Source organism: Symsagittifera roscoffensis, chromosome 8 (assembly GCF_963678635.1).
Source record: "Symsagittifera roscoffensis chromosome 8, txSymRosc1.1, whole genome shotgun sequence".
NCBI lineage: Eukaryota > Metazoa > Xenacoelomorpha > Acoela > Convolutidae > Symsagittifera > Symsagittifera roscoffensis.
In genome coordinates, this window is record NC_087069.1 from 54,685,161 (window position 1) to 54,697,791 (window position 12,631).

At 35.0% G+C, this 12,631-nt stretch overlaps 1 protein-coding gene across 1 annotated transcript in view; it reads left to right on the top strand.

Moving 5' to 3' along the window:
* Window positions 1-1,004: 1,004 nt before the first annotated feature.
* Window positions 1,005-12,631, top strand: part of LOC134853191 (tubulin polyglutamylase ttll-11-like) — a gene marked incomplete at its 3' end in the record, with an annotated part of 49,653 nt that continues 38,026 nt past the window's right edge. The window contains 2 exon segments of the mRNA XM_063869150.1: window positions 1,005-1,194; window positions 1,484-1,604. Coding sequence (XP_063725220.1) covers window positions 1,007-1,194; window positions 1,484-1,604 — 309 coding nt within the window.

Consider the following 12,631-nt stretch of genomic DNA (forward strand, 5'->3'; position numbering starts at 1 on the left):
AAATTTTTCTTTCTTTCTTTCTTTCTTTCTTTGTTTTTTTTGTGTCTATCGTCTACGTAGGCAGTGCTGCATATTCGTCTTTTGTAAACCGCGCAGTGTAACCGCTCAAAAAATGAAAAAGTAACTTGTTTTTGAATCAAGGTCTATTTTCGCACCTTGATTTTGGGCTGAGCTCTGTCCGTCTATGCAACCATTCTAGTCAAAACTTCTTCCGCACACCTGAGGTTGGAATGTCTTTTTAAAATCAGAGACTTTTAACATCGGAGACTATTTGTTGCGCTAAAAACGTAAATTTATCACCAGGTTAGTAAATAGTAAGTCGATTTTAAAAAAGATGAACGTTTTTTTTTGTTAATATCTCTCAAATAATTTTACATCGAACTCATCGTTTTGTTCATATGACGCAAGAGCAGCATGGTTAAACATAAGTTATCAAAAAGTACACACCAAAAAAAGATGAGTGAAAACTTATAACACAGTTTGATACATCTAGCTTCATTTAGTTTTGTTTTTGATGACAAAGATAAAACTGATTTATCAGCTAATTTGAGCTCACACCAAAAACACAGCGTAAAACCATATTTAGTCTGCTGCAAGAATGAAACTCACGTTTTAGTAAACATTAAAAACATTGCTAGTTTGGATTTAGTGCAAGGCATGCTAAACCTCTTTATTGGAAAAATTAACCGTTTCTAGAAAAAATGTAGTTGTATTTTTCTAATCAAATAACTAAATGTTATTTACCTGGGATGATAGGCTGCATAAGCTGCATAAAATTTTTTTGAATAATAATGAATAGTTATTCAAAATTAGTTTTTAACTACAGGAGAAATTGAGTAATGAGCTACGTGAACCTTGATCTCGTACACAAAACTCTGCCAATTTTCTTTTCATTCCAATCTTTTTCTTCAAAATTCATTATTGAAATCCATTTTTATTGACCAAATTTTTCATCTTAGGAAATATTTTTATTTACAACTGGCAAATCAATTAGTTTATTTATATCATGGGAAATTCTGGATCGGTGGATTGGAGCGACGATAACACTTTGTCTGGTCAGAAGAAACGGAGAGGGGGAAGAGACAACAAATACAGAGACAGCAGGGGGTCATTTGGGGGAGAGGCTTTCAGTCTGCTGAAACAATACAAGGAAGAATTGGACGAGGAAACGCGTTCTCCTGACTTCGACGCCAAGTAAGAATTAAAACAGAAGATTTCTGAGGAGTACTGATTTTTTTTATACAATCAATTTGAACCAATCAGGTTGAAGCAATAAACTACAAATACAAATATATAAATCTTTCGACTAAACTCATTAGTGATATACTTCATCTTCTGTGCAAAAAAGAACAGGTATACAAAAAATAAAAGCCTGTCCGTCGTCAAAAATCTTTAATACTCTGTGGTTGAAATTAAAAACTAATCTAGACTAAAAATCGAAGATTCGAATTTCACACGCCACTGATCCCTGTTGTTCCGCTAGGCTCCAGCGGGTGGGCAGTCGACCGCTGGTGTGTGTGGACACTACGAGTGCCAGGACCAACTCGGCTGTCGTCAAGTCCTGTCTGGACCAGCTTGGTTGGCACGAGATACACCGCAGTTTCGTAAGTACCCACCGAAGAAGAACATCAGCAAATGGAGGCGGGGTGGGGGGGGGCTGCAAAATTTGAAAGAGGACTATTCGGCGTTGTTCGTGCCGGATAACCTAAAATACATCAGAATTTCATAAGAACTGACGGATAAAGCCCTAAAACTGGAGTCATAAGAGTTTAGCGCGAACATAACACAAGTTAAGTTATACATGCAGGGGCGGATCTAGGATTTTCTCGAGGGGAGGCAGATTTTCAAAAAAATTTCGAAATTTTTGTCGATCTTTTTTTAAGTCAACCAATTTAATATTTCAAGCTGTCCCATAGCAGTAAACAGTCCCTGTTTCGGCCAAATTTTTTGCGCTGCAGGCAAAATTTTGAACAAAAAAACAGATCGAAAAAGTCGTTTTTAGGCACTTTTTGAAAAATTTTAACCAAAAAATCGCGTTTTTTCGGCGCGCCATCTTCACCTTAAAAAAAAGTATATATTTGCGCCCCTGTATGCATGTAGTTAATTGACAAATTGTTGGCAACATCTTTTCGATCAACGAATCTGAACGAAGTTAATTAACCTTCAACTTGAGTTAGGTCCGAGTTGGTTAACTCATAGAGTAATTTCGGATAGGGTACACCGTCTGCTCGTCACGCTATCTTATTTTCGGCCGGATAGATTCGTGCAACTTCTTAGTCTAATACCGATCCTAATCTTACTCTTATACTATCTAGTCTCAGGTTGTTTAACTAGTCTCTGCTAGGCTCAATAGATCTAGGGTATACTGGTTTATTGCGGCTGCTGAAGTGCTCGGGAGAGTCCAACTAATTTCTAAGTTAAATTCAAATCTCTCTGGTGCTGAAATTACAAGTAACTTCAGCACTTACAAATAAGTGGGTTGTTAGTTAGATGGATCATGATTGGTTAATATTAAATACTTTACATTGGTAAAATATCTAAATTATCCAATCATAAAATGTAGTTTAGATCAGGTTCCACCCATCCGGGTTTTACAGAGTTTTTTAGAATAGTTCTTCTGCAATTCGAAGGATGGATGATGGACGTTGGTGTTTGGCGAACATCTTATTTCTTCTGTTTCCTTTTTGTTAAAGAAGTTCCAGGAAGCTGGAGTTAGAGACATAAGACGTTGTGTCTTCTAGTGACAACGACTGAGTCTTTGCAACAAACTCAAATCTGATTTCAGAATGGTTTGCTATGTCAGGTTTTTCTGTTCTGCGTGGAGAACTTTTTTTGTGTCTGATCTAGTTTGGGAATGGCGTGGAGATTGTGCGTGGAGGGGATGCCTGGTTACTCGGATCTGTACGTATACTTGAACATCGAGGTGGTCATTGGTCTAGTTCAATGAAGTCCTTTTCTGCGAAGTCAAGTCGTACTCTAAATCCTTTGAGTTGTGATTGTGAGTGGCATATCGATTGTGGTTGGTCATTCTCTCTCGAGTGTAGTGGGATCTTTAGATGTTCGTCCTTGGTGTTGTATTCTGATCTATGTATTGCATAATGTAATTTACATTTTATAAAACATTTATTAGTTTAATATTTTTTAATTATGATTTTAGTTAGTTGTTTTCACAAAAGCTTTTTGTTTTAGTTCGGTTATTTTGAAGAGTTACTCACACTTGAGTAGCTCTTATTAAAAATAGAGGTGTGGTCACAAAGCGTGGATGTAGCACGGTGGGTTAGGCCGGCTATAGAGCATGCTCAGGACGTCCTTCCTGGTGGGTTAGGCCAGGAGTGGGAGTATGATTTCATGCGGTTTTTATGAGGGGTCCTGTTATGTGACAACGTTTTATGTTGGGTTTGTTGTGGTCTTTCTTATGTCTTGTTGGTTATGTCCTTTTTCCAAAAAGCAAATTGTTCGTGGTATGGGTTTGTCTTTCGACTTTTTTGTGTTTTATTATTTCTTTTTTAGACTTTATAATAGTCTTCAAAAGAATAAATTATCCAGTTTTAAACTGGGTTAATCCGGTTTGGGTACCGTTGGTTTCCTTTTCTTAGTCATGCTGTTATTCTATGATTTGTGGTATTTAGTAAGCTGCGTTGGTTAGTTTTGTTTAGTATATGATTCCTTTCCAACCGGGTTAAAGGAAGGTTTGAAACATGTTATTATATGTTAGAGTTGTTGAGTGTGAAAACTTGAAACTGAAATTCATTATTTTAAACAATTCTTCGTGGGCGAGCTGTGCGAGTGTGGATAGAATTTCTGTGCGAATGAATGAAAATATCAAAAGGTTAGTACTGCATTTGCATTTTATTAATTTACTGCATAGAATTTGGAAATTTACTGCTAGTTATGGGGGAATTTTAAGTTACAAATTTTCATCATAATTAGATTTACTGCTTGTGGGAAAAATTTTAGAAATGAATTTACTGCAATGGTATTAAATTTATAAATTTATAAGTGTAAGAGATTAATAGAATTTCTGAAATCTGTTTGATGAAATTTGCGATTTTTATTTGTCTTTTGTGGTTTTTGTAGGTGATTGTCGGATGAAGGCTAAAAATCTAAAGAAAACATGGATAAAGTATGGTGAGTTTTTTAATATTTTAATTAGTTAGTAATATTCATTTAATTCATACTTACCTGTTAGTCGTCGGGGAAAAAACCATGGGGGAAGATGTCGTGGATGAGATCGGAAGTTGTTAGTAGTTTAGCTAAGATGCGGATGATATTTTTAGTTTGAAGCAGTGGCCAAAGCAATTGAAGTGCCTTGATAGTGGTTAGTTCTTCAGTGCCAACTGCAAACTCATAAGGTGTGTTTTGGATTAGATTATATAATTTGTGATTGAATTTAGTGTTGTGGATGAATTCTAAAATTGGGATTTCTATAGGTTGTACAAACTCGTGCGGGATAAGGAAGGGTCGGGATTCTTCGGCGTTGAAGGTCTTGGTGATGGGACAGAAGATGTACATTTGGGTTATGGGATCATAATTGCGAAGAGTACCATGAAGGTTAGTATCTTTAATGCAATATGTGAAATTTAGGAAAAATGGTGAAGTGTATTTGGAATTAAGGAATTGAAAGCGATGGTGTGGTTGTCTAGAGGGTGTGTGTAGGTCAAAGTGATTTTGGATGAAGCGATAATAACTATATGTGTGGGTTTGTTTAGTGCGCAACATAATATCGTGTGAGCAGTGTAAATCTCTTTCGTGTGGTGCAAGGAAATGAAAGGTTAGTGAAAACATTTGGAAGCGTTCTTTAAAACTTTCGTATGCTTGTGTGTCTGTTAGTGCTTCTGAAATAATGTGATCAAACTTTCGGTCGAAGATGTTTAGTGTAAATATATATGGTGTCTTGATGAAAAATTTCTCGGTAATTTGTGGATTAGCGAAGCGATCCTCGTCTAAGAATTGATCTTGGTTAGCTCTGATGATGTTGTGATCATAGTATTCGAGTGTATATTCGTTAGCTCTAGGTGCAGTGTGTGTTTTTAGTGATTTTTTATATCCAACGTAAGTAAATTGTCTAGCGGTTAGTGGTGTAGTGAGTTGATATAGCATGTCCTTATTTCGTTCTATATCGATGTGAGTGTTAGATAAAGGTAAGCAAAGAGGGTTAGTGAAATGATAATATGAGGTCCAAGAGAGAGTGGGCATCAAAACGTATTCATCTACAAAGTTGCGTGTTTCGTTAGTGTCGTGGGGGGTGTTTAAGGTGTATTGTGGAAATGAGGGTAAGGTGATGGCTAAAAATTCTTTTGTGTTAGTATGCTTGGGGTGGTTGATGTATTCACGGGCTGTTCCTGGTTTTGTTGGGAAAGGATGGTTGGGGAACTTTCTTTTAAAAGTGCGGTAAGCTCTATTAGTGTTGAGTGAAGATTCAGTTGATGTGGATGATGGTGCTAATGATTCAGTATAATTTGAAGAGGGTGTAGGGGTAGGGGGGTTGGATGAATTTATTGTGGAGGAGATTTGGTTTATGGTTGGGGTATTAAGGTGGTAGGGTTGTTGTTGGAGGGTGATAAAATTATCTAGCTCTGGGGAGATTCGGGGGGTGTCTGGAGAATGAGATGATTGGTCAGAATGGTATGAGGAGTAGGTTGGGGTAACTTGGGAAGCATAAGAGGGTGTGGGGGTGATTGGGTCAGGGTTATTGGATAATATGGGTTGAAAAGGGGGTTGAGAAAAATTAGAAGAGTTATGAAAATTATTGGATGGGGATGGTTCTGAGTCGGCAAATTCATCGGGGGTTTCAATATTCGGGTTATTGAGTTGTGAGATGGAATATAAAACTGAGATGTGTGAATTAGTGTCGGAATTCATGCCTGATGTTACATTACTAGATGGATAATCGGGTGGCGGAAAAGCAAAAAGTGGTATTATGGGGATTGGAGAGGTAAGATTGGTTGGGTGGGAATTTGATCGATGTAGTGATCCAAGTTGGCGGCTCATCGTGGGCTAAAAAAATGATTATTTTGAGACTGAAAAGCGGTGGTATGGGGTTGTTCAATAATTTGTTCATAAGTATTTTGATCTTGTGACTGGTGTGTCATTATATGTTGGATGGGACTTTGTGATGTGGTGAGTCGAAAATTTGGATTATGTGTGATGGCTAGATTTCGAAAATTTCGTGGGACTAGGGATAGTGGATGGTTATTTGGTAGGGGTGGTAATTGTGGTGCCGTTGGCGTTATGTCTACATTGTTATGTTCTTCGTCGTATGTATTTTGTCGTGTTGCTATTTTTGTGTTATATTCTTTTATTTGTGCGTCTAAAAGAATTTTGTTTATAGATGTAGAAAAGATTCCAAAAAATCCTGCAAAGAGTATGCGTGCTACGCTTGCTTGTCTGTTTACTTGTGTGTGTATAGCACATGTGTTGTAGATTCCTTTTAAAAGTGAGAAAAGAAATCCAATAAAGTTAAACATTGCGTATAAAATAGTCAATTTTTCTAAGATGTAGTAGAGCCATCCTAGAAAATCGAGGATCTCATTTTTGAGTGTAACAAAGCTAAAAATGTTAATTGGTGATATATCTTGGGGACGGTATTTTTCACCGTTTAGATATATATAATCTTTAATGTCTTTAAAATATCCGCTATAGTCTTGCGTGTAGATATCGGCAAATCCTGCGGTTTCTGCAAGTTTGCGTAAATTTTGGTCTATTGATTGTCTTTGTATAGTGTCCATTTGTGTTAATAATTCTTGGAATTGTTGTGTTCTAATGTGATGTTGAATATCTGATTTTGAATAGATTCCTATTGATTGTAAGTCTATATTTGGGTTTCGAGCAATAGCGCGAATGCTTTCTGGTGAAAATTTTTTGAGTGATTGCATTAATGTGGGATATGGGGTGAGAAGATAATATTTATTTTCATCAGGGTTTAGTTGTACTACATTGTGGCTGTTTTCTGATCCACATGGGACTGCGGTATCCCAGAAATAGGTTCTTCGTGAAAGTGTATCCACGAAATGTACTTTATTCTTATAAAAGATAGGGATTCTTTTATAACATCGTTTATCTTCAAAAACGTATAGTGGTGATACTTTTTTAGTACAAGTATAAAACCATAAGATGTTTCCTTCATAGTCTAAAAAATTTGATCTATTTCCAGATAATAAGTATCCTGCATAGGGTATTTTTAATACTGCTAGTGCAAGTGATTGTAATATTTGTGTTCGTTCTAATTCGCATAGTTGGTGTAGTGTTTCTAATTCGGAGAGTGACATTTCTTGAAAAATTCGGCTAATTGTATAATCTAGTTTCATATCTAAATGAATATCATAGTGGATATTACCGAAATATGTAGTATTCATTAGTGATAATTCTTGTAAGCGTGTGCTTCTGGTGTCATGGGGTTTTAGATGTCCACCAGGTTGTCCGTTGCTTTTTTCAAAATTAACTGGTATATAGGATGTTCCTTCGTTTAGAGGATGACCTGTGGCATATGGGTCGATTTTTACTTTTCCAGTGGTCATGTCGAATCCTTTTTCGTATTCAACTAATATTTCAGAGTATTGTGTTCTGTGAAGTGGATTCCTGTATTTACATGCAAGTTCTGTTTCTTGATATATTTGAAAACGTGTCAATTTATTTTCTATATTGTCTATGTTTCTAAAATTAGAACTTAGTTTTCGTGATGGATGGACTTGTTCATATGGAATTGATTGTATAAAATATTTTTCGTGAAATTTTATCATACGAGCGTGTATTTTTGCTACTTGAAATGTTGTACATGTATCTTCGGGGAACCAAACAATGGTTGCTTGTGTTCTCGTTGTAGGGTCGCAATAACCTTGATCATTTTTACAAGGTAATCGGATTCCTTGATAGATCATTGTGTTATCTGATAAATCTCGTGTTAGTTGTATTTTTTCGAGTTGTATTTTCCAATCGAAAAACATTATTTCTTGGTATCCTTTATTTTTTGTGTCTGCTTTGCAGTTTGATGGGTTATTTATACCAATGTGTGGTATCCAATGTTTATCGTGTAGGTCATAGGTTAATCGTCCGTGTGCGCCGTTATATGGGTATTTTTCGTCTAGTTTTATATGTCCTTGGTGTCTTTCAAGTTGTGATTGATGTACAGAGTCTGAAAAAACTTGAAAATTAACTAACTTTCTTGCGGAGTTTTTATTTTGTGTGATGTTTAGTCTAAGTAATTCATTTTTACAATCGTCGGGATTGAGATGTAAAAGACGTTCTATATTACTCTGATAGAATGATTCATGGTCAAGTCGGTTTTTGTTTCCGTTCGAGACTTGTGAACAATGTACTTTCTTTTCGGAAAATGTTGCTGTGAATTTATAACCTGTAACTGTTGTTGCTCGGGCTTTTGAATAGAGTGTTGCTATTACATCTGTGGTTTCTATAGCTTGTGGTTCTGTTTCACATTGTGATACTTGATTTATTGCATATTTGTGTAGTGTTTTTTGTTCATTTTCTTCACAATCGTAATGTGTTACTAATAAATCTTGTGGTCCTGTACGAGGAGAAGGGTTTATGTTTTGATTTGAGATTACTAGAAAAAGGAGTTGGGGAAAAATTAATAATTTTAGAATATACATGTGTATGATAATCCTGAGTATGGATTATAGAATGTAATGTAGCCAATTGTGTTTTTGGTATATCTGTCGTATTTGTATATTACTTCAGTAGTTATAAACGGTGGTGGTAGTGATTGAGCTGTTATGTTAGGTGGATTTAATGGGTAGGGATGTTGGGTAATATTATTTAACTTAACTGTGATTTCAAACTTTAATTGTAAACTGTTTTGTTGGAGTATTTGAATATTGTGATCACGGATATCGTTGTGAATATCTTGGCGATATTGTAATCTATTAAGTGCCCAGTTATGGAGGCGGTTACTTTCTTGATGTTGTCCAAATAATGATGGAGGTGCTGTAAATGTATTCCAATCTAGTCTTAAAGGGATATTTGTTGATGATTGTTCTCGATATCTGGCGTCGAGATTATTTGGAAAATTTAAGTTAAAAGGTGGTGGTGAAATCTGGCTTATTGATGGTGTTGATGGTAGTGATAATGTTTCTGGTAATGATGAGGATGTTGTTGTATCCGTAGAAATATCTATGGGGTCATTGACTAAATTTGGTTCACCTTGTGTAAATGAATGTGTAGTCCAATATGGAAATCGTGATGTTTGGTTTGTGGGGTTGAAAGGATTTTCACGTATTTGCTCAGATGTTGGTGTTGAACCTAAGTAATCTGATGGTAGGCTTGAGGTGCTACGTTGTGAAAGAAGCGTAGGGGTTTCTGGTAATATACCAATGGGGTTTTCTGGAGTGTTTAGTGATGGGGATTGAGGTATATCAAAATGAACTCGGGGAGTTTGAAAATTTCTGTTTCGTCGAGGATGTATAATTTGTCTATTTATTTCGACTGTATTTTGGTTGTGACTAGGATTTCTTAATCTACTTAGTTCTTGTGGTAGTGTTGGGTATAGGTTATATGTTGGTTCGCTTAGAGGTGCTTGTCGTTGAACTGGTTCTAGTGGTTCTGATAAACGAGCATGTCGTTCTTCAAAAGTGTATGGATTGTCTTGAAAAGAAATTCGTGTAGATGTTTGAGGATTTTGAGTAATTGAAGGTGGTGTTTGGTTATCTTGGGATGATGTCGGTGAAGACTGACTTTGTGACTGTTGGGTAGCAATTTTTGATAGTTTTTTGAATTATTACTTTAGTGAGAAATTTTGTGTTTATTATAATATTCTTCCAAAAAAAGAATTAGAAGGATTGTTGCCAGGGCAAATGTGAGGATTGCTTTCTTTATGCATTTACAGATGGTCAAAATGAGGGATGATAAGAATGCTATAAAAATTACAAACAATAAAAAAATATCAGTTCTACTGAAAATTGTTCGTATCATTTAGACAAGTTATATGAATCGTACCTGTGGATATAATCAAGGGTTTTGGAAAGTTGGAGGAATAGTTCGAGTAGAGTGTAGAAAATTAAAAAAATGTTACAAAAAATGATTAGGATTATTAGAAAAGATTCAAGTATATCAAAAAGAAATATTATAAAGGTTTCAAATATTGTAAAAAAATGTTTAAGATTTATGAGTATTTGAGTAACTGATTGAGAGAAGAGCATTTAAGAAATGATCTCTTGGTCGAATATTTTTTGCTGTTTGAGGCGATTTTCTAGTGTGGTCGGATTATTTATTAGTTTTTTGACAAGTGGGTTGAGTTTTGTAAAAAATTGTTGGGGGCATTTTTCATGGTGATTGGGAGGTCGTCTTTTTCTTTATTTTTGTTTGTCAAATGATCCGGGGTATGGTGAGATTTTTATACTTTAGGCTAATTAAAATGTTCATTTTGTTACTTTAGGCTAAGTTAACAAATTTGCTTTGGGGGTATTCGTGGTCTGAGTTGGGGAAATATTGTTGATCTTTGGGTTATTAGATAAGGGAGGGGTACGGTATTATGGTGATATTTACTTTAGTTGTCAAGTTGGAGTGGTTTGCTTATTTTTGACCTGGAGGTCGTAAAGTTATAGTTATAGATGTGCCTGGAGTTCTATATGATTCGTCTAATTGGTCTTAGTTTGAGTTAGAGAAAGTGACGGATTGGATGAATCCTATTGGTCTATTTTGAACTAGAATTATTACGTACTTGTCAGCATGTTATTTTGAAAAATGTAAATGAAAAATGTTTCGAAGGTTTCAAGATAGTGAAGTATAATGTTAAAATTACTTTTGAAATTCCACTTTCTTTAAAATTTTAGATTGGGGGATGAATATTTTATAGTTTTTACGTGGTTGATTTCGGAGTCTTGTTGTTTTTCTATTTTCTGATTTGTCGATTTGTTCTTGGGGTATTATTTGTTCGGTCATTTTTCTATTTTTTCTTTGTTTTGGGGATTCTTTATGGTTTTGTGTATTGTTTTTGGTGGCGATTGGTTTTGTGTTTTGATTTTCGGTGGGGTTATCATTTTGTTCTGTGTTTTTCAGATGTGGTTCATTTTGAATGATTTTTAATCCTGTGAAAGAATATAATTGAGTTAATTCGCGGAGTGCGTATTCTTTTGGGTAATAAGGTAATAGGTTGTTTCGATGTTGAACGATTTCTTTTTTGTTTGAGTCGGTAATTTTATATGTGACATCAGTGGGTCTTGCAATTATTTGGTATGGTCCTTTTCGAAGGGGTTGTAATTTTTTAGAAATTCCTTTTTGAGTATTAAAATTAGGTATTAAAACAAATGTTCCAATTTTTAAATCGGAGGCTGGTGTAAAACGTGAATTGATTTGTTCATTAATGTTTTGTCTTTGTAATAACTTTTTTGTTATTTTTTGATAAATTTCATTGTGTTTTTTATCTCTATTTAGAATCCATTCGGTGTGTGTACCGGAGGCTAGTTTAAGAATTTGTGGGTGATGAAAATGATCTTCATCGTGTGTATGTAAAGGTAGGTTATAACAAATTGAGTCTTTATTTGATTGACAATAACCTTGTGCGTTTTTATGAGAATTTGCTGTAAACATTATTGGTTTGCGTGGCTTTTGGTTAAAAACCATTTCGTATGGTGACATTCCTAAAGTTGTCGTAATTTGTGAATTATATGCTAAGGGAAATAATTTTACATCTGCTGACCATTCGGTATATTTTGTATCATTTCCGTTGATGATACATCTGAGATATTCTTGTAATGAACGGTTCATACCTTCGACTAAGCCGTTTGTCCAAGGTGCATGAGATGTACGTGGTTTGTGTTTAATGTTATATAAATGACATAGTGTGATAATTTCATTATTTATGAATTCTGTACCGTTGTCTGTAACTAAAATTTCTGGTAGTCCGAATTTTGCTATCCAGTGTTCATAGAGTGTTGTGTAAGCGTAATAAGCGTTACAATGTGGTACTGGGTTAAGTGCTACATAATGTGTAAATGCGTCAACAATTACCATAATGTAGGAGTTTCCTTCGGATGAGGGTGAAATTGGTCCTTTGGTATCAAATGAGATACGATGGTTAAAGTACAAGCTTTGTCCTTTAAAATCTTGTTTTTGTGCTATTTGTTTTTGATTTGGGTAAGGTTTATTTAGTTGACATACTATACAGTCATTGCATAGTACTTTTATCCAAATTGGTGCATTTGGGAAGTAAAAATTTTGTATAAAATTTGAATATGTTTTTTCTGATCCAGAGTGTCCTTTAATATTTTGTGTATGTGAAATATTAAAAGCTATAAGAATCATACTTAAAGGGAGACATGGAACTGTAGATTCATTCAGGTTATACTCTAAAAGGTCTGTATTTTCGTTAATTGTTGTGTTGTTAAATTTGCGAAAGTATCGGAGGAGTGTTTTGTTTCCTAGAATGGTTGAATCTGCCTTGACAGGTTTAGTTTTATATTTGTGCCATGATTTTAGTTGTCTAATTATCGGGTCAAGATTTTGATATTGTTTCAGTGTTGAAATTGTAATCGTTTCTGTTGGAGGGAGAAAAATGTTTTCAATTTCGAACTTAGATAAGGGTATTGTATCAAGTGGGTCGTGAAGGTCAAAAACTTGATTTATTGTGTACTTTGAATCATTTGTTTGTGGTCCTGATAAATTTATTTTATCAGTTAAA